The 22,121-nt window shown below is 46.8% G+C and overlaps 3 protein-coding genes across 3 annotated transcripts in view; all 3 read left to right on the top strand.

Moving 5' to 3' along the window:
- Positions 1-7,187, top strand: part of LOC114362307 (uncharacterized) — a 33,192-nt gene extending 26,005 nt beyond the window's left edge. Inside the window, exons 15-19 of the mRNA XM_028317621.1 lie at positions 941-1,112; positions 2,115-2,276; positions 3,875-4,056; positions 4,941-4,975; positions 6,866-7,187. Of these exons, the coding sequence (XP_028173422.1) occupies positions 941-1,112; positions 2,115-2,276; positions 3,875-4,056; positions 4,941-4,975; positions 6,866-7,019 (705 nt within the window). The 3' untranslated portion in view covers positions 7,020-7,187. The remainder of the gene's footprint in view (positions 1-940; positions 1,113-2,114; positions 2,277-3,874; positions 4,057-4,940; positions 4,976-6,865) is intronic.
- Positions 7,188-7,294: 107 nt separating this feature from the next.
- LOC114362305 (uncharacterized) lies at positions 7,295-17,891 on the top strand. Its single transcript, XM_028317620.1, has 11 exons — positions 7,295-7,298; positions 7,371-7,462; positions 10,377-10,487; positions 11,051-11,257; positions 11,288-11,440; positions 11,492-11,608; positions 12,645-12,816; positions 13,399-13,435; positions 13,845-13,969; positions 14,956-15,137; positions 16,719-17,891. The coding sequence occupies exons 1-11, from the start codon at positions 7,295-7,297 to the stop codon at positions 16,899-16,901; spliced, it is 1,383 nt and encodes a 460-aa protein (XP_028173421.1). The 3' UTR covers positions 16,902-17,891.
- A 1,830-nt stretch (positions 17,892-19,721) lies between these two features.
- LOC114362304 (uncharacterized) lies at positions 19,722-21,371 on the top strand. Its single transcript, XM_028317619.1, has 3 exons — positions 19,722-19,727; positions 20,174-20,519; positions 21,255-21,371. Exons 1-3 carry the CDS (start codon positions 19,722-19,724, stop codon positions 21,368-21,370), a joined length of 468 nt encoding a protein of 155 aa, XP_028173420.1. The 3' UTR covers position 21,371.
- The last annotated feature ends 750 nt before the right edge of the window (positions 21,372-22,121 follow it).

The raw sequence follows: 22,121 nt of genomic DNA, 5'->3' as shown, positions 1-22,121 counted from the left end.
CAGATTATGAGCTAAAAGTACACACTAGCACGAGGGTAAGGTTTAGATTTTAGAAATGTTATCATCATCAGCCTAATAGTAGTCCACAACAGCTACACATAGGCCTTCCTCAGTCTTCGGCTTGTCGCATCTAGTTTCTGTAAGCGATTTCTGTAATTTCATTTTCTATCTGGTGATGGCGCCTGCCAACTTGTGAAAGCAATTAGGCAGTTCGATATTTTCAAGTTATTTATTTAAAATTTAATATCACAAAGGGACCAGTATTCAGAAATTTTGATAGCAAATACGATAGCCCAAATTTTTCTTCAATCATCTCGTCACTTTGAGCCCATATTACAAGCTATCAACTAGCCTGTTCTATTGCTATCATCACTAGGCTTGTTCTTACTCGGACACTGAACGGATCGCTCCGAACTAGTACAATCGGTCAAATGAACTAGTTCGGTCTTCTAGTACTATTAGTTCATGTTAGTACACTGATTCTATTAGGTAGATCGAACGAAAAAAGACTTTATTCCTATGTATCTATGGTCCAATATCGAAAAATACTCGCAACACAGTTACAGAGCCGTACCCATCTCACTCGCGTTCACATGTCACTAATCTCACGTCTCATTCTAGCACTATTAGTTCATTTTAGTACACCAATTTTTTTAATCAGATCGGACGAAAAACGTCTTTATTACTATCACCTTATAGTACAATGTCGCAAAATACTCGCAACACACTGACAGAGCCGAATCCATCTCGCTCGCGCGTGTTTGACACCAATTTCACGTCTCCTTCACACCTATTCATTCGTGATCAGCTGCACTAAAGTAAACTAAAAGACCGATTTGAACGACCAAGACGGAATAGTTCGTTCTCGTTCACCTAAAGGAATTGCTTCCTATTAACATAGTACATGTACTACAGAAGCCTAATCATCACCACCTTCCAGCTAGGCCACCTGCTCCGCGAGCTCGGCGTCATCTGGTGGGAGGTGCGCAGCGGCCTTAAAGGCCCCGACGATAGACACGCAGCGTATGCGCCGCACGTGGCTCAGTTACTGTCAGTGCTTCACAGGGCGTTCGTCGCTGCTGCGGTGCAACTAAGCTACGCGCCTGAGAGAGGTGAGCTATTTGCTATTTTTTAGAAATAATTATTTTGTTTTGAATATAGTTATCGCCTGCCAAAAATACCAAATTATCTTACGAGTACACTGGAACAATTTTTCGAATTATGTTCGGCTCGGCCTGTCAGACTACACATTTGTCGCAAAATATAACTACCCCTCATTACAACTACATTGGATGTTGCAATTTGAATTTGATGTGCAGGCGTCTGTGCCACTTTACATGGCATTAGAGATTTAATAAATTAAATATTATTTCATCTTTTTTTTGCATTAAAATAACAATCTATTATAGTAGTATTTATCCGTGACAACGCGAGCGTGATCAAGCCTCCTAGAAGCGTGGTATAACATCTGTGAGTTTGTATCCAGTGGCAGCACTAGCGTGGTCTAGCCTGCTAGAAGCATGGTATAACATCTGAGTTTGTATCCAGTGGCAGCACTAGCGTGGTCAAGCCTCCTAGAAGCATGGTATAACATCTGAGTTTGTATCCAGTGGCAGCACTAGCGTGGTCAAGCCTCCTAGAAGCATGGTATAACATCTGAGTTTGTATCCAGTGGCAGCACTAGCGTGGTCAAGCCTCCTAGAAGCATGGTATAACATCTGAGTTTGTATCCAGTGGCAGCACTAGCGTGGTCAAGCCTCCTAGAAGCATGGTATAACATCTCTGTCATTCTCTGTATTTGTATCCAGTGGCAGCACTAGCGTGGTCTAGCCTCTTAGAGCAGCGGTTCCCAAACTTATTTAGTCTACTGCCCACTTTGAGAATAAATTATTTTTAGCGCCCCCCATTTTTGTAGTCAAGAGTCGAGCTCATTCGGTGTCTAAGAGTCCTCCTAGTAGATGACGCCTCCCAAGCCTCTACACAACGTCCCGATTGTTTTTTCTGGGTTTCTTACCGCCTCCCTTTAAGCCTGAAGCGCCCACAAGGAGGCGTTATCGCCCACTTTGGGAAAGACTGTCCTAGAGGCATGGTATAATGTCTGAGTTTGTATCCAGTGGCAGCACTAGCGTGGTCGAGCCTGCTAGAGGCGTGGTCGGCGTGGGTGGTGCCGCACGCTGCCACGCCGCTGCTGCCATCCACCGGCGAGCGGGAGCACTACACGTGCATGCTGCGGGCCTTCCACGAAGCCGCGCTGGAGGTCATGACTGACTGTCCTGGTAAGTAAAGCCTAAAGTCAAGTATCGGTTGCGGTATATCACATGGCATTAAGCTCGCCTGTTGTACCACTGTATTTTTATGTGTGCAACAAAGATTTTAAATAAATAAATATATCGTCTCCATAGACACGGTAATACTATCTACAGGGTGGAAACGATAAGTGATCTCACTCGATTATTTCTAAACTATACAAGATATCGAAAAACTGGTTACTGATCCTGAAAGTGCTTGACGAGCTCTTTCAAACAGTACCAATAATAGGTTACAGAATAAATGGGAACTCTCCGAAAATTCAATGTTTCCAGCTTCCATACCTTTAGTAAAGTTACATAATATTAAAAACTACACAAGATATCGCAAAACTAGTTACTGATCCTAAAAGTGCTCCACGAGTTCTATCCAACGGTATCAACAATAGCTTACAGAATAAATTGGATATATCCAAAAATTCAATGTTTTCATCTTCCATACATTTAGTACTATCACAGTCATGGCACTCATCTCTTGATAATATGATAGCAAGTAAAGCCTAAAACTTATGTTTTCCACAAATAATTTTAAATAAGATGCAAGTTACGAGTTTATGTAACCGACTTTTTAAGTTTATTATTTAACAAAAAATAAATTACACTTTGTATGAGTCCTTGTTAACTCATACATTTATCTTGATAGTGAACAGGAAAACACTTGATGAAGCTTGATAGGTTTATTATTGATGTGTGCACACAGTGACAATTGAACGTGAACTAAACTAAAAATAATTAGCAATTAACATATAAGCAAGCGCCTACTTAATCTAAAGCGTTGACGCTGCAATGTTCGATGTAATCGTACACACTTCTAATATTGTGTGGTTGGCATACATTTAGTATGGAAGCTGGAAACAGAATTTTCGGATAGTTCCCGTTTATTCTGTAACCTATTATTGGTACCGTTTGAAAGAGCTCGTGAAGCACTTTCAGGATCAGTAACCAGTTTTTCAATATCTTGTATAGTTTAGAAATAATCGAGTGAGATCACTTATCGTTTCCACCCTGTATACAGTATTCCAACTCGGCCATATTTTTGAAATAAATGTCAACAGCCGCGCGGTACGTCACGGTATGACAACATGCGATAGGACTGCCCACCTACAGTACCCATTTTAATTATATCTGCCTACTTAGAATTTCTATCTAGTTTTGTGATTGTAATTTTTATTTATTTAGACAAACAAAATACTTTGTGAATGGAATAGGATAAAAATGCGTGTTCTTTTGCAATTAGTAGATTTAATAAAAAAAAACTACTAAAATATTTTTATTTTTCAACTGACGGCCGATGGGGCAGCAAGGTTCTGGAATGGAGGCCGCGTACCGGGAAACGCAGCGTGGGACGTCCGCCCACAAGGTGGACCGACGACATCGTAAAGGTAGCAGGGTCGCGCTGGACGCAGGCCGCTACCAATCGATCGACATGGAAAGCATTGGGGGAGGCCTATGTTCAGCAGTGGACGTCTGATGAAATGATGATGATTTGAAAGAAAGAAAGAAAGAAAGAAAGAAATGTGAAATGTGTGATGATGAATGGTGAAATGATGATGATTTGTTTTGCACAGGCACAGAAGAGCACCTCCTCTCCCAGATATTCGAGTGGGCGGTGCAGACGTGCGCGAGCGTGCACAGCGCGCCCAACCAAGAAAGCCGCGTGCAGGCGTCCGCTCTGCTGGCGGAGCTGGCGCGCGGGCCTTGGCGGAGCCACCAGTGGCTGCGGGCCAGCAGTCTGCAGGCCTTGCTGCAGGTTAGAAAGAAACATTGCAATGCACATCACAAAAGACAAAATATGTATATAAAAAAAGCAAACAAGACAGAGGTAACACAAAAAACATGCAATGGAAGCATACAGTGCGCGTATACATTTTAAATGTACAGTATTTTTATATTTCCCTTCGTTTGTACAGATACAAGCTAAGGTCGGAGGCTATGCCAGAAGTTGATATTCTACTTCTCGCTAAGCGACAATAACGAACCGCCCGTCTTGCGATTATCGCCCGCCACGTTTGCGGTCGATGATCGGCGGCTGTGTAACCGCGCAAATAACCGGTCCTATGAGTTTTGAAATAAAACCGCAATTTCACAACCGCCGCGGGCGCAGGTGAAAATAGCGCCGTGAGTTCTTAGCCTAATCAATGGTCTAAAATGGTCGACCGCCAATCGATCGCAAAGCGTGCGGGCGCAAACCGCAGCCTCTGCGATTCTACTATAGTCTGGTCCGTGAGCACGTAGAATTTTGTCCAATGACCCCTAGCTACCCATCCTTATCGCTCGGATAGCTAGGGGTCATTGGTGAAAATTCTACGTGCTCACGGACCGGGCTTTAGTTAAGTTACCCGCCGGTGCAGCGGGACCCGCATACAACCGCGCACAATGTGGGCGCGAACCGCGTCGTGAGTTGTGCATTAGTTTTTACATAGTTGAGCTAGTGCACAGCACACTAATTTAATAATTTATTTATATTATAGAAAACAAACAGTACATATGCAACAAATAAATAGATGGGGCAGTTAAGATCAAGTATGCCTTAGTTTTCACAAATAGAAGATTAATACAATAGAAAATGAATAAAATATAGCATTCAGTATAACAGTAGGATGAATTATGAGAAAGATAATGTATTATTGTTAGGTGTGCCACCTGGGCGACCGAGAGCTTAACGACTGGTGCGCGGCGGCGTGCGACGGGCTTCAAGCGTATACGTGGGCAGCTGGAGAGGCCGAGCTGGGTGCTCGCCTGCCGCTGTTACTACACCTGTTCACTGCTGGCGTCTTCCAGAACGACCGGGTGAGTGCTGCTACTGTACTACCATGGGTGTTATTCCGAAGCGAGTTACGGACAGCAGCTTCCAGTATATTTTCAACTGCAACGCGACTGGACGACGAACGAAATTCAGCTATTTGCACATATTTGTATCGCGGTGTCGCTTTGACTTGACACCTAGGTCAAACGAAGTTGTAACGTAAACGGAACGCAACTGCGTTTTCACGTACATTGTTTTAGTGAAAAAATAAGGTGTTCGGACTTTTAATGGAAAGTACTTAAATCCGTTGTTTCGTCTTTGTTTGCTCGTTAACTTTACCGCGATACCGAATTGCACACCTGCTGGAATGAAAACGGAGTGTAACTGTAGTGTAGACTAGAGATGAAACGCAAAGGAATTGGAGACATACAAATCAGCGCAATCGGGGCGCTGTCTTCTACGGCCCGCCGCTGTATAGCGTCACCATAGTACTAGTGGGCGGATGGAGAGGCCGAGCTGGGTGCTCGCCTGCCGCTGTTACTGCACCTGTTCACTGCTGGCATCTTCCAGAACGACCGAGTGAGTCAAAAATCAAAAAAAGCTTTACACTTGACAGAAAGATAAACAAGCAAGTAAGATGTAAGTACATACAAAGTGACAGCATACATCAAGACCGCCAGGGTTTGCCTCGAAACAGATTTTCAGCGGAGGCCCGTTGTCACGGCAACAGCCCTGGTATACCGAAGCGAGCAGTGGACAGCAGCTTCCAATATAGCACGTGAAGGGGCAGCTATTCTGCTTCCCGCTGCTGTATAGTGTCATCATAGTATAGATAGTTTCATCCACGAATATGCGCTCCACCACTTTTTGTTCGAGGGAAGCGCGGTTATAACAGCGTGGCAACTGGATAATTATCCAGTGCATGCGCACACTACAATAATGACGCTCGGATTGCTCGGATAAATCTCTCCGCACCCAGCGCTTAATTCGACCAAAATGTGTTAGGGTGCGTCTTTGTGAATGAAACGATCTATACTCATGTAACACTATGAGCTGAACGTCTGGCTTCAAGCGTATACATGGGCGGACGGGGAAGCCGAGCTGGGTGCTCGCCTGCCGCTGTTACTGCACCTGTTCACTGCTGGCATCTTCCAGAACGACCGGGTGAGTGCTGCTACTGTACTGTTACCATAGATGGAATAGAATTCGTTTCAGCCAAATGACGTCCACTGCTGGATAAAGGCCTCCCCCAAGGTTTTTCACAATGAACGGACTTGCGCTGCCCGCATCCAGACCTTTACCAGATCGTCGGTCCATCTGGTAGGAGGCCTGCCCACGCTACGTCTTCCAGCCCGTGGTCGCCACTCGAGGACTTTTCTGCCCCAGCGGCCATCGTTTACGAGCAATGTCAAGGTTTTGTATTAGATATTATTCCGAAGCAGCTATAGACAGCATCTTTCAATAGCTCGTGCGTCACCATAGTACTCGTGCAAAACTATGAGTTGGGCGACTGGTGCGCGTGGACGTTAATGCTAGCATCTTCCAGCACGGCCGGGTGAGTCAAAAATAAAAAAAACTTTGCACTTGACAGAAAGGTATACAAGTATGTAAGACATGAGTACATACAAAGCGACGAAGTCAGCATACATCAAGACCACCAGGGTTTGCCTCGAAATAGATTTTCAGCGGAGGCCCGTTGTCACGGCAACAGCCCTGGTATTCCGAAGCGAGCAGCAGAGGCAGCTGTCTTCTGCGGCCCGCTGCTGTATAGCGTCACCATAGTACTCGTGCAACACTATGAGCTGGGCGACTGGTGCGCGGCGGCGTGCGACGGGCTTCAAGCGTACACGTGGGCAGGCAGGGAGGCCGAGCTGGGTGCTCGCCTGCCGCTGTTACTGCACCTGTTCACTGCTGGCATCTTCCAGAACGACCGGGTGAGTAAAAAATCAAAAAAGCTTTGCACTTGACAGAAAGATAAAGAAGCAAGTAAGACGTAAGTACATACAAAGTGACGAAGTCAGCGTACATCAAGACCGCCAGGGTTTGCCTCGAAACAGATTTTCAGCGGAGGCCCGTTGTCACGGCAACAGCCCTGGTATTCCGAAGGTGTATTCCGAAGCGAGCAGTGGACAGCAGCTTCCAATATAGCACGTGCAGGGGCAGCTGTTCTGCGGCCCGCTGCTGTATAATGTCATATCATCTCGGATAAATCTCCCCGCATCCCGCGCTTCCTTCGACCAAAATGTGTTAGGGCGCGTCTTCGTGGATGAAACGATCTATACTCATGTAACACTATGAGCTGAACGTCTGGCTTCAAGCGTACACGTGGGCGGCTGGAGAGGCCGAGCTGGGTGCTCGCCTGCCGCTGTTACTGCACCTGTTCACTGCTGGCATCTTCCAGAACGACCGGGTGAGTGCTGCTACTGTACTGTTAACATAGATGGAATAGAATTCGTTTCAGCCAAATGACTTCGCGTGGACAAAAGCCTCCCCCAAGGTTTTTCACAAGGAACGGTCCTGCGCTGCCCGCATCCAGACTCTTCCCGCGACCTTTACCAGATCGTCGGTCCACCTGGTAGGAGGTACATACAAAGTGACGAAGTCAGCATACATCAAGACCACCAGGGTTTGCCAAAAGGCACCCGCTCATCCATCATACATCAAGACCGCCACGGTTTGCCTTGAAACAGATTTTCAGCGGAGGCCCGTTGTCACGGCAACAGCCCTGGTATTCCGAAGCGAGCAGTGGACAGCAGCTTCCAATATAGCACTTGCAGGGGCAGCTGTTCTGCGGCCCGCTGCTGTATAATGTCATCATAGTATAGATAGTTTCATCCACGAATATGCGCCCCACCACTTTTTGTTCGAGGGAAGCGCGGTTATAACAGCGTGGCAACTGGATAATTATCCAGTGCATGCGCACACTTATTGATGTGCCGTTCCCGAGAACGCTCTCTCAACTGAGAATATTCTCGGGAGCGTTCCCGGGAGCGTTCTTCTAAGTGAGAAAGGTTGAGAATCATGTTTATCAAATGGAAATAAACAAACTTTCTTAAGTAAAATAGTATTAAATTAAGTCAACAAATAAGTGTATATTAAACAATACACTCTATTTGCAGTGAAAGGCTATATTCTCAGTGTTCCCGAGAATATTCTCGGGAACTTTCTCGGCAATATTCTTGGCAACTGCACCTTTATTATTTTTTATTTTTTTCGTCGTGAAATGTCGTTTTAATGATATGTAAGATGACAGAAATTTCTTTTTACACGTAATTAAATAATGTAACTGTCCATTTTTTCGTTTTTAACACGCTCTTATTAGGTCGTCGTGTATGTAACTAACTATGTAATGGAATCTTAGAATCTGAATTACACGCACTTCTAAGTATTGTATCATCATGAAACTTGGCAATTATATTATGTAGATTAGAAATGACAATACAATATTGTGGTACCAGCTGGTCTGATGATGGGACTGGAAGGTGGCCAAAAAAACTCCTAAACGAAACGGCGGAATCACATCGAGTTTGGGTTCATTGGATGTCTTTTCGAGATCTTTAAGTACTAGATAATGTTCAGGGTCCTAATGATGGAGTCAGGAGGTAGCCATAGGAACTCCTAAACGAAACGGCGCAAACTCATCGAGTTTGGGTTCGTTGGATTTGTCTTTTCGAGCACTTTAATGCTAGATGTTGTCCAGGGTCCTGATGATTTTTGGCTTTTTAGTGCTGTTAGTAATTAAAAGCGTGTTATTAGTTTTTTAAACTATTCTTATTTGACATTAAGGGCATATTTCACAATCGCTTAGTAAGGGCCTGTTTTGCCACTTCTGGATAAGTTGTGGATAGCCTGTCTGACGGATCATTTGACACATTTTTATAGAAAATAAGTGCTAGCTAGATTGATCCGACACTTAGAAGAATGGTAATACTCCTCTTCACAAAAGGCGACAAAACCGTGTTGAAGAATTATAGACCCATTTCGCTTCTGAGCCATGTCTACAAGCTGTTTTCGATAGTCATTACGAATTGTCACGCTAGCAGGCTCGACAACTTTCAGCCCCCTGAACAAGCCAGTTTCCGAAAAGGCTTTAGTAACTACCATATACCATAATAATATACGCAACGGCAGATTATACGGAAGATCAAGGAGTATAATCAGCCACTTTGCGTTTGTGAACTATGAGAAAGCCTACGATTTGTTTGAAACATGGGCACTGCCCATTCAGTCTCTTCAACTGTGCCAAATTGACTATTGATACGTTAATTAAAGAGTTGAAAGGCTTGTACAAACACGCCACAGTGACAGTCCGTTTTAAGATCAGGACCCGAAACCTATCCAGTTGCAGCGAGGGGTGAGACAGGGAGACGTCGTCACCACCACCCTGGAAGATGTTTTCAAGCTTCTGGGCTGGAGCGGATTCAGCATAAATATCAACGGCGAGTACATCGCCCAGACATCAGACGATATCGTTGTCATGGCTGAGATCGTGGACGATCTAGGCACAATGCTCGATGGCCTCAACAGTCTCTCAACAAGTGGGTCTCAAAATGAACATGGACAAGATTTAAAAATCATGTCTAAAGACCGTGTTGCACCCACTCCTCTATAAGTTGGAGACTCTACACTCGAGGTTGTTGACAATAATGTATACCTGGGACAAACAGTCCAGTTAGGTAGGTCCAACTTCGAAAAAAAAAGTCAATAATCTAATCCAGCTCGGCTGGGCAGCCTTTGGGAAGCTTTACGATATTTTCAAGCGGCTTCTCCGTCGCGTCGCCACTCCGCTTTAAATCCACTTTGAATCCGCTTTGAATCCGCTTTGAATCCGCTTCGAATCCGCTTGCAATCCGCCAGGGTGGCAAGGGCCTTAAAACTTAGAGGCACACTGATGTTCAAATACCTTAGCCGAGTCCTAAAGCCGCGGTACGCGTTCGCCACGAAAAGAGTGAGCAAGACAGCAATATCCCACTCACACGTTTCATGCCTTGTTTATAACGACTAGTCTTAACGCCCAGTTAATAAAACATCGAAATATTACAGATAATATCACATATGAACAACAAAATTAAAATTAAAACTAAATGCATTCTATCGAGAACACTGAGAATATTCCCGGGAGCGTTCTCGGTTCTCGAGAATATTCTCACTGGGAATATTGCCGGGAACGAGAACTTTCTCAGCGGCACATCTCTACGCACACTACAATAATGACGCTCGGATTGCTCGGATAAATCTCTCCGCACCCAGCGCTTAATTCGACCAAAATGTGTTAGGGTGCGTCTTTGTGAATGAAACGATCTATACTCATGTAACACTATGAGCTGAACGTCTGGCTTCAAGCGTATACATGGGCGGACGGGGAAGCCGAGCTGGGTGCTCGCCTGCCGCTGTTACTGCACCTGTTCACTGCTGGCATCTTCCAGAACGACCGGGTGAGTGCTGCTACTGTACTGTTACCATAGATGGAATAGAATTCGTTTCAGCCAAATGACGTCCACTGCTGGATAAAGGCCTCCCCCAAGGTTTTTCACAATGAACGGACTTGCGCTGCCCGCATCCAGACCTTTACCAGATCGTCGGTCCATCTGGTAGGAGGCCTGCCCACGCTACGTCTTCCAGCCCGTGGTCGCCACTCGAGGACTTTTCTGCCCCAGCGGCCATCGTTTACGAGCAATGTCAAGGTTTTGTATTAGATATTATTCCGAAGCAGCTATAGACAGCATCTTTCAATAGCTCGTGCGTCACCATAGTACTCGTGCAAAACTATGAGTTGGGCGACTGGTGCGCGTGGACGTTAATGCTAGCATCTTCCAGCACGGCCGGGTGAGTCAAAAATAAAAAAAACTTTGCACTTGACAGAAAGGTATACAAGTATGTAAGACATGAGTACATACAAAGCGACGAAGTCAGCATACATCAAGACCACCAGGGTTTGCCTCGAAATAGATTTTCAGCGGAGGCCCGTTGTCACGGCAACAGCCCTGGTATTCCGAAGCGAGCAGCAGAGGCAGCTGTCTTCTGCAGCCCGCTGCTGTATAGCGTCACCATAGTACTCGTGCAACACTATGAGCTGGGCGACTGGTGCGCGGCGGCGTGCGACGGGCTTCAAGCGTACACGTGGGCAGGCAGGGAGGCCGAGCTGGGTGCTCGCCTGCCGCTGTTACTGCACCTGTTCACTGCTGGCATCTTCCAGAACGACCGGGTGAGTTGCGACCAGGTGAGGCGCCGGTAGTGTAGCGGCAGTCGCTGCAGCCTGCCGGGCTCCGAGCTGGCCGCTCTCGCCAGCGGGTGCTGCCGCGCCGCCGCCGCCTGGCTGCCGCCCGCGCAGCTGTCGCACGTGGCGCGCGCGGCGCTGCTGCGGGCGCCGGGCCTGCCGTGCGACCAGGTGAGGCGCCGGTAGTGTAGCGGCAGTCGCTGCAGCCTGCCGGGCTCCGAGCTGGCCGCTCTCGCCAGCGGGTGCTGCCGCGCCGCCGCCGCCTGGCTGCCGCCCGCGCAGCTGTCGCACGTGGCGCGCGCGGCGCTGCTGCGGGCGCCGGGCCTGCCGTGCGACCAGGTGAGGCGCCGGTAGTGTAGCGGCGGTCGGTGCAGCCAGCTGTGGACTCTACGTCATCTAAATTATACTCCTCTTCTTCTTTTTGATTATGTTGGCAATACACGTCGAGGTCGACTTGATTTGTGCCATTTTCAAGTATTTATGTGATACGAGTTACAAAATGAGATCAAGTAATGATATAATGAAGGATGATAGATGATACCCCTTCCCACCCTTTGAGTCTCAGTAAAGTTGTGGTGCTTTACTGAGACATCCTATGGACAACTTGAGAGAACCAGAAGAATCACGATGCACTATTTTGCTTCAATTGCCCACACTCATGCACGTTCACGAACACTTAATGGTTAATAATACACCATTATTACACATTAATAGTCGCCCAAACACGAATTTGAGGAAATAAAACAAAACCGCTAACATGACTCTTCAGATTCCCGCCAAGAAGTCTAAATTATACTCTTCAGACCTGCACAGACTTATGTGGGACCAGAGACCACATGAGCAGATTATGAGCTAAAAGTACACACTAGCAGAAGGGTAAGGTTTAGATTTTAGAAATGTTATCATCATCATCAGCCTAATAGTAGTCCACAACAGCTACATATAGGCATTCCTCAATCTTCGGCTTGTCGCATCTAGCTTCTGTAAGCGATTTCTAAAAAGTAATTTAATTTTCTTTCTGGTGATGGCGCTAGCCAACTTGTGAAAGCAATAAGGCAGTTCGATTTTTTCAAGTTATTTATTTAAAATTTAGTATCACAAAGGGACTTGTATTCAGAAATTTTGATAACAAATACGATAGCCCTAATTTTTCTTCAATCGTCTCGTCAGTTTAAACTCATATTATAGTCTAGTCTGTGAGCACGTAGAATTTTGTCCAATGACCCCAAGCTACCCATCATTATCGCTCGCGCGTAATTATATTGCTGTCGCGACTGTGCGACGGGCGCCCGCAGTGAGTGTGCGAGCGCGATAGCAACATAATTACGCGTCGTACTATCAACTAGCCTGTTCTATTGCTATCACCACCTTCCAGCTGGGCCACCTGCTCCGCGAGCTCGGCGTCATCTGGTGGGAGGTGCGCAGCGGCCTCAAAGGCCCCGACGATAGATACGCAGCGTATGCGCCGCACGTGGCACAGCTACTGTCAGTGCTTCACAGGGCGTTCGTCGCTGCTGCGGTGCAACTGAGCTACGCGCCTGAGAGAGGTGAGCTATTTGCTATTTTTTAGAAATATTTTTTTTTTGTTTTGAATATAGTTATCGCCTGCCAAAAATACTAAATCTTACGATTACACTGGAACAATTTTTCGAATTATGTTCGGCTCGGCCTGTCAGACTACACATTTGTCGCAAAATATAACTACCCCTCATTACAACTACATTGGATGTTGCAATTTGCATTTGATTTAATAAATAAAATATTATTTCATCTCAGTTTTTTGCATTAAAATAACAATTTATTATCTATCTATTACTAGCTGTGTACTCGCGGGACTTCGTACGCGTGAAAACTCGTTTTCGCAACATTTTTTTCTGCATTATTGCTCTGCTCCTATTGATCGTAGCGTGATGTTGTGTAGCCTATAGCCTTCCTCGATAAATGGGCTATCTAACACTGAAAGAATTTTTCAAATTGGACCAGTAGTTCCGGAGATTAGCGCGTTCAAGTAAACAAACAAACAAACTCTTCAGCTTTATAATATTAGTATAGATAATAATTTATCAGTAACGACGCGAGCGTGGTCTAGCCTCCTAGAAGCGTGGTATAATCTCTGTGTTTTTATCCAGTGGCAGCACTAGCGTGGTCGAGCCTGCTAGAGGCGTGGTGTTTTTATCCAGTGGCAGCACTAACGCGGTCTAGCCACCTAGAAGCATGGTATAATATCTGTGTTTGTATCCAGTGGCAGCACTAGCCTCTTAGAGCAGCGGTTCCCAAACTTATTTAGTCTACTGCCCACTTTGAGAATAAATTATTTTTAGCGCCCCCCATTTTTGTAGTCAAGAGTCGAGCTCATTCGGTGTCTAAGAGTCTTCCTAGTAGATGACGCCTCCCAAGCCTCTACACAACGTCCCGATTTTTTTTTCTGGGTCTCTTACCGCCCCCCTTTAAGCCTGCAGCGCCCACAAGGAGGCGTTATCGCCCACTTTGGGAAAGACTGTCCTAGAGGCATGGTATAATGTCTGAGTTTGTATCCAGTGGCAGCACTAGCGTGGTCTAGCCTCCTAGAAGCGTGGTCGGCGTGGGTGGTGCCGCACGCCGCGACGCCGCTGCTGCCATCCACCGGCGAGCGGGAGCACTACACGTGCATGCTGCGGGCCTTCCACGAAGCCGCGCTGGAGGTCATGGCTGACTGTCCTGGTAAGTAAAGCCTAAAGTCAAGTATCGGTTGCGGTCTATCGTCTCCATAGACACGGTAATACTATCTATACAGTATTCCAACTCGGCCATATTTTTGAAATAAATGTCAACAGCCGCGCGGTACGTCACGGTATGACAACATGCGATAGGACTGCCCACCTACAGTACCCATTTTAATTATATCTGCCTACTTAGAATTTCTATCTAGTTTTGTGATTGTAATTTTTATTTATTTAGACAAACAAAATACTTCGTGAATGGAATAGGATAAAAATGCGTGTTGTTTTGAAATTAGTAGATTTAATTAAAAAAAAAAAGTACTAAAATATTTTTATTTTTGAACTGACGGCCGATGGGGCAGCAAGGTTCTGGAATGGAGGCCGCGTACCGGGAAATGCAGCGTGAGACGTCCACCCACAAGGTGGGCCGATGACATCGTAAAGGTAGCAGGGTCGCGCTGGACGCAGGCCGCTACCAACCAGGCAACATCGAAAGCATTGGGGTGGGGGGCCTATGTTCAGCAGTGGACGTCCTATGGCTGAGATGATGATGATGATGATGACTTGCAAGGGATATTTGCCGATTTAGCTGCTCTTTAAAACTCAGCGATATGGTGTTTCAGAATCAGCGTCTCGTATAAAACTCACTGGCCGACTAGCGAATTCACTTACGCATGCGGCATGACGCGTCATTGTGCAGGCACAGTGCAGGTGTGAGTGTTGTGCGACGAAGTGCGGGGTGTCAAAACTTCGCTTGTTTTGCATCCATGTTGCATTCAATAGATATTTTGGTTTTTAATTTTTGGGGTAAAAAAAATCGAAAAAACCGAATTTCAAAGTCAAAATCCTGATTTTTTTATAGCCTCAAAATCCGGATTTTTCGGATATTTTCGAATTTCGAATAATCCGAATTGCAATCTCTAAGGGAGGCCTATATTCAGCAGTGGACGTCCTATGACTGAAATGATGATGATTTGTTTTGCGCAGGCACAGAAGAGCACCTCCTCTGCCAGATATTCGAGTGGGCGGTGCAGACGTGCGCGAGCGTGCATAGCGCGCCCAACCAAGAAAGCCGCGGGCAGGCGTCCGCTCTGCTGGCGGAGCTGGCGCGCGGCCCTTGGCGGAGCCACCAGTGGCTGCGGGCCAGCAGTCTGCAGGCCTTGCTGCAGGTTAGAAAGAAAGAAACATTGCAATGCACATCACAAAAGACAAAATAGGTATATAAAAAAAGCAAACAAGACAGAGGTAGTAACACAAAAAACAATGGAAGCATACAATGCGCGTATAAATTTTAAATGTACGGTATTTTTACATTTCCCTTCGTTTGTACAGATACAAGCTAAGGTCGGAGACTATGCCAGAAGTTGATATTCTACTTCTCGCTAAGCGACAATAACGAACCGCCCGTCTTGCGATTATCGCCCGCCACGTTTGCGGGCGATGATCGGCGGCTGCGTAACCGCGCAAATAACCGGTCCCATGAGTTTTGAAACCGTGAGTTTTGGAACCGCAATTCCACAACCACCGCGGGTGCGGGTGAAAATCGTGCCGTGAGTTCTTAGCCTTAGATCTAAAGAAAGCGGGAGGCGCGACTAGGGGTTAATGGGACTTAAAAATCTGTTCAGACTTCAGTATTTGATCTTCAAATCATACTAAATTTATCCAGTGTCTCATTCGCTTTATGGAGTCAACATCAGCCAGCCAACATCCTCGCGGTGTTTATTGCTTCCTTTTTGCGGCTCTGTATTTATTTTTTGTCCCTAGTCTGTTGCCTTCTTCTGACTGAATAATAATAATATTTAATTTACTTCAGACTTTCATCCATAGTTTGTAAGGATTAGTAACAATTTTATTTACATTATGTTAGTTGAGTTAGTGCACACCATAGATATAGAAAGATGCCAACTAATGCGTTGAGTTTGAAACTCAGTGTCGAAGTAGAAATTCACCGGCGTTTACCCGTGGTNGGCGGCGACCCCGCGCTGCGATCGCCGGCTTTTACCGTGGTCCCCCCGACATGTCCCCCTGGTGGATCCACGGGTAATTTATTTTACCCGTTGTCCCACCGTTCTGAACAGTGTTTGCCAGTGGGTCTACGGGTAATTTATTTTAACCATGGTCCCACCGCACTAAGTGGCAAACATTGCATGTCACCTATGTCTGGGATGAAATATCAAACGCCGAGAAGGATATGAGTGACTTTAACCCACATGTGTGATGTGAAGATAGTATAAAGATATTATAGTGCCGTACCTACCTATAATTATTTTCTATATTAATTATAGATTTTTTTATAATATTATAGATACCTAGGCTAGGTGACAAGCAATGTTTGCCACTTAGTGCGGTGGGACCATGGTTAAAATAAATTACCCGTAGACCCACTGGCAATCACTGTTCAGAACGGTGGGACAACGGGTAAAAAAAATTACCCGTGGACCCACCAGGGGGACATGTTGGGGGGACCACGGGTAAACGCCGAAATTCACACACACAAAGTAATCAAAATATGTGCTCATTATCCACTGCGGCATCAGTACTCAGCGTCCGAATAATCTTTTATAGTACTACGCAAGCAATGTAAACTGTTTACGTTATGACGTCGCTGCTGTCATCATTCCTGTCACGAGCAATGTGTTCTGTTTTTGGGCATATTGCTGCGACACCGGCCTGGCCCCGTCACATCTCCCTTTAGTTTCTGTGATCTGTGCACACTAATTTAATGTATTCCTTCGGTTTTTTATTGTTAGGTGTGCCACCTGCGCGACCGAGAGCTTAACGACTGGTGCGCGGCGGCGTGCGACGGGCTTCAAGCGAACACGTGGGCAGGCAGGGAGGCCGAGCTGGGTGCTCGCCTGCCGCTGTTACTGCACCTGTTCACTGCTGGCATCTTCCAGAACGACCAGGTGAGTGCCGCTATTGTACTACCATAGGTGTTATTCCGAAGCGAGTTACGGACAGCAGCTTCCAGTATATTTTCAACTGCAACGCGACTGGACTACGAACGAAATTCAGCTATTTGCACAAATTCGTATCGCGGTGTATGTCGCTTTGACTTGACACGTAGGTCAAACGAAGTTGTAACGTAAACGGAACGCAACTGCGTTTTCACGTACATTGTTTTAGTGAAAAAATAAGGTGTTCGGACTTTTAATGGAAAGTACTTAAATCCGTTGTTTCGTCTTTGTTTGCTCGTTACCTTTACCGCGATACCGAATTGCACACCTGCTGGAATGAAAACGGAGCGTAACTGGAGTGCAGACTAGAGTTGAAACACAAAGGAATTGGAGACATTACAAATCAGCGCAATCGGGGCGCTGTCTTCTACGGCCCGCTGCTGTATAGCGTCACCATAGTACTCGTGCAACACTATGAGCTGAGCGACTGGTCCGCGGCGGCGTGCGACGGGCTTCAAGCGAACACGTGGGCAGGCAGGGAAGCCGAGCTGGGTGCTCGCCTGCCGCTGTTACTGCACCTGTTCACTGCTGGCATCTTCCAGAACGACCGGGTGAGTGCTGCTACTGTACTACCATAGGTGTTATTCCGAAGCCAGTTACGGACAGCAGCTTCCAGTATATTTTCAACTGCAACGCGACTGGACTACGAACGAAATTCAGCTATTTGCACAAATTCGTATCGCGGTGTGGCTTTGACTTGACACCTAGGTCAAACGAAGTTGTGACGTAAACGGAACGCAACTGCGTTTTCACGTACATTGTTTTAGTGAAAAAATAAGGTGTTCGGACTTTTAATGGAAAGTACTTAAATCCGTTGTTTCGTCTTTGTTTGCTCGTTACCTTTACCGCGATACCGAATTGCACACCTGCTGGAATGAAAACGGAGCGTAACTGGAGTGCAGACTAGAGTTGAAACACAAAGGAATTGGAGACATTACAAATCAGCGCAATCGGGGCGCTGTCTTCTACGGCCCGCCGTTGTATAGCGTCACCATAGTACTCGTGCAACACTATGAGCTGGGCGACTGGTGCGCGGCGGCGTGCGACGGGCTTCAAGCGTATACATGGGCGGGCGGGGAAGCCGAGCTGGGCGCTCGCCTGCCGCTATTACTGCACTTGTTCACTGCTGGCATCTTTCAGAACGACCGGGTGAGTCAAAAATCAAAAAAGCTTTGCACTTGACAGAAAGATAAACAAGCAAGTAAGACGTAAGTACATACAAAGTGACAGCATACATCAAGACCGCCAGGGTTTGCCTCGGCAACAGCCCTGGTATTCCGAAGGTGTATTCCGAAGCGAGCAGCGGACAGCAGCTTCCTATATAGCACGTGCAGGGGCAGCTCTTCTGCGGCTCGCTGCTGTATAGTGTCATAGATAGTTTCATCCACGAAGATGCGCCCCACCACTTTTGGTCGAGAGAAGCGCGGTTATAACAGCGTGGCAACTGGATAATTATCCAGTGCATGCGCACACTACAATAATGACGCTCGGATTGCTCGGACAAATCTCCCCGCATCCCGCGCTTCCTTCGACCAAAATGTGTAAGGGCGCGTATTCGTGTATGAAACGATCTATACTCATGTAACACTATGAGCTGAGCGACTGGTGCGCGGCGGCGTGTGACGGGCTTCAAGCGAACACGTGGGCAGGCAGGGAGGCCGAGCTGGGTGCTCGCCTGCCGCTGTTACTGCACCTTTTCACTGCTGGCATCTTCCAGAACGACCGGGTGAGTGCTGCTACTGTACTGTTACCATAGATGGAATAGAATTCGTTTCAGCCGAATGACGTCCACTGCTGGACAAAGGCCTCCCCCAAGGTTTTTCACAATGAACGATCCTGCGCTGCCCGCATCCAGACTCTTCCCGCGACCTTTACCTGATCGTCGGTCCACCTGGTAGGAGGCCTGCCCACGCTACGTCTTCCAGCCCGTGGTCGCCACTCGAGGACTTTTCTGCCCCAGCGGCCATCGTCTACGAGCTATGTCAAGGTTTTGTATTAGGTGTTATTCCGAAGCAGCTACGGACAGCAGTTTTCAATATAGCACGTGCAGGGGCAGCTGTCTTCGGCCGTCCGCTGCTGTACAGTATCATCATAATAGTGCTCATACAACAATGCTATGTAAGCTGAGTGATTGATATGCGGCGGCGTGAAACGGCCTGAAAGCGAGGGTAGGTGGACCCGGCGAGTTTGCTACTGCTGTTTACTGCTGCAATCGTGTCAACGGAAATGGTTACGTGGGGCTGGCAGTGCCTTTATACTACTCGAGTATATGCAATCACTTCCGTGCAACAGACGAATTTATCACATACTTATCTATACTAATATTATAAATGCGAAAGTAACTCGTCTGTCTGTCTCTCTTTCACGCCTAAACCACTGAACCGATTTTGATGAAATTTGGCATAGATATAGTTTGAGTCCCGGGAAAGGACATTGGATAGTTTTTCCCGGTTTTTGAGACAGGGACGCGCGCGATTAAAGTTTTTCTGTGACAGATAAAATTCCACGCGGACGAAAGCTAGTTTTCCTTATACCTGATTTACTAAGCCTATTCACACATACAGGGAATTCCACTTATTTTCCTTTCCTTTGCGGGTAGGTGCTGGAAGAGGTGACGCGCCTGCCCTGGCAGCGGCTGCCGGAGCCCGCGCTGGAGGAGGCGCTGGAGCGCTTCTTCGCGCAGCACTACAGCCTGGCCGTGCCCTACCACGAGCTGCCGCAGTTTAGGTAATATAAGGAAAATCAGCTATTTGTCTATTAAATAGACTCTATTTCATTGAGTTGTGCATAGTTCTAATGACAGTGACTCAATAACGATAAAATATTGTAGTGTTTTGTGTGCCTTCTTGTTGTCCGGTTTCTATCGAATAACCAATCAGATTTCATTATTCAGGAAACCAGGAAATCTGATTGGTTAATCAAACACTTCTCCGCTCCGCCTTGGTGGAAACCGCGCCTAAGTATCGGCTCGCGAGGGAGACAGAGACAATAGACAGAGAACTAAGTCAAGTAACTTTTAAATAATTTTAATAAGTCAAGTGAAGGTCGTAGTCTCCAGTCTCGGTCGCTTGTCTCTGTGAATTGCCGCCTTTCCGTGCAAGGCTGGGTTTCACCATCTTACTATAATTTTAACAAACGTCACAAATCGGTCAAACTCTATACAAAAACACCGGTCATCGTTTTAGTTACTGTTAAAGTTAGATGGTGCAACTCAGCGTAACTGTATCGTGTTCTATTCTTTACCACAGGGTATTGCTTTACGCGGCGGAGCTACGCTGGCCGCCAGAGAGCCTCGGCAGCGTCAGCGTCAGCGGCTGCAGCCGACAGAAGCGCGGCCGGCTCGTGTCCACGTGGATGCGCAGTGCCAGCGCGCCCCCGCTGGCCCCCCACGTGGCCCCCCACACGCGCGCGCTGCTGGGGGCCATCAGTGTGGCAGGTCAGTGGCTCCACACAGCTTCATTAGTATCAGCGGCTGCAGCAGACAGAAGCGCGGCTGGCTCGTGTCCACGTGGGTGCGCAGCGCCAGCGCGCCCCCGCTGGCCCCCCACGTGGCCCCCCACACGCGCGCGCTGCTGGGGGCCATCGGTATGGCAGGTCAGTGGCTCCACACAGCTTCATTAGTATCAGCGGCTGCAGCCGACAGAAGCGCGGCCGGCTCGTGTCCACGTGGATGCGCAGCGCCAGCGCGCCCCCGCTGGCCCCCCACGTGGCCCCCCACACGCGCGCGCTGCTGGGGGCCATCAGCGTGGCAGGTCAGTGGCTCCACACCTCCATGGCTATAGTCTGGATGGGTAGCTTGGGGTCATTGGACAAAATTCTACGTGCTCACAGACCGGGCTTTAGCAGCGATCACTTCTGATGTTATCTTTATCATCATTTCTTTCAGCCACAGGACGTCCATACATAGGACGAACATAGGCCTCCCCCAATGATTTCCACATCACTGCGTTTTCCGGTACGTGGCCTCCACTCCAGAACCTAGCTGTCCCATCGGCCGTCAGTTCTGCGTACTATAATATGTGCCCTGCCCATTGCCACTTCAGCCTGGTAATCCTGATGTTAAGTCAGATGCAATCTAAGGTGGTACTTACATTTAAAGTAAAACCATTTATTCTGGTTCTGTTCATAATTATTGTTATTTTTAAGTGTACATGTTGTTATGTAACAATGTTGGTAGACCTAATAAATAAATAAATAAATTCTCGCTTTGAAGAAACCCGGATGAAAGGGTTCGTTCGGGAAAGATATCAGTAGGCAGCGAGAACTAGCTTAGCTGTTCGCACCTCGTATATTGTAATAAGGTTTAAATTCCAATGTATGATGTTCCAGCGCCTCACTTGTCAAGATCTGAGGGCGAAGTGGAAGAGCTGCTGAGTCGTGCGATGGTTATCATGTGCATCGAGTCCGCTGCCACCGCCGCGCTATCAGTGAGTTTCTTTTCATAGTTTTTACCACAGATTACAGAAACTAAAGGGAGATGTGACAAGGGGGCGAGGTCGGTGTGCAGCAATATGCCCAAAAACAGAACACATTGCTCGTGACAGCGATGATGACATCAGCGACGAATGTAAACAGCTTACATTGCTTGCGTAGTACTAAAGATTTGTAGCGTCTTACAGTTACAGGATGAGTGCCGACGATTTGTATGGGATAGTTAGTGTACGAAACCAAACCCAATGATAGTCGTAATAACACTGATTTATTTCACATAACACAATTATTTATAAAATGATAGAATAGCAGAAGTACGAACGTACGTGACGTATAAAAGTGTGCATAATTGCTATTTCTAAGTGACCTAGATTAGGTATGTCGTTGACATTAACATATGTGCGGTAACCCGTACATCCTGCCACTCTAAAAGAAGGACAAATTCAAAAATTGTATCATAAATGTAAAATAAAGTAACAAATTAAGAGTTCAATAATTCAATAAGTAACAATAAAAATGTAAACAATTTCAAATACAAATAACATAAGTTTAAATAACTTAAATATTTCATCACTGAACTACGTTAATAGAAGGGATGTCCAGTCGCACAGATCGTGGTCGGGTCCTCGGTGGTGTGGCCGCTGCCTGATCGACGCTGGCGACTGCTGTCATCGGAATTGAGTTCGCTTGAGTGCTTGAAGTCTCCATTTTGAGGGCTCCCTTGATTCTTCGCCATCGCATAACCATGAAGATGCACCCCGCGAT

This window comes from Ostrinia furnacalis, unplaced genomic scaffold, assembly GCF_004193835.3.
Source record: "Ostrinia furnacalis isolate ACB-3 unplaced genomic scaffold, ASM419383v2 OfSCF6387, whole genome shotgun sequence".
NCBI classification, from domain to species: Eukaryota; Metazoa; Arthropoda; class Insecta; order Lepidoptera; family Crambidae; genus Ostrinia; species Ostrinia furnacalis.
The sequence above is the reverse complement of the archived record's forward strand: the minus strand, read 5'-3'. Positions and strand labels throughout refer to the sequence as shown.

Excerpts from the sequence above, each read along its gene's own strand:
- LOC114362305 (XM_028317620.1), top strand. Across the intron at positions 11,258-11,287 it reads GCATCTTCCAGAACGACCGG|TGTAGCGGCAGTCGCTGCAG; the intron begins GTGAGTTGCGAC and ends AGGCGCCGGTAG. Across the intron at positions 11,609-12,644 it reads CGGGCCTGCCGTGCGACCAG|CTGGGCCACCTGCTCCGCGA; the intron begins GTGAGGCGCCGG and ends ACCACCTTCCAG.
- LOC114362304 (XM_028317619.1), top strand. Across the intron at positions 20,520-21,254 it reads GGGGGCCATCGGTATGGCAG|CGCCTCACTTGTCAAGATCT; the intron begins GTCAGTGGCTCC and ends ATGATGTTCCAG.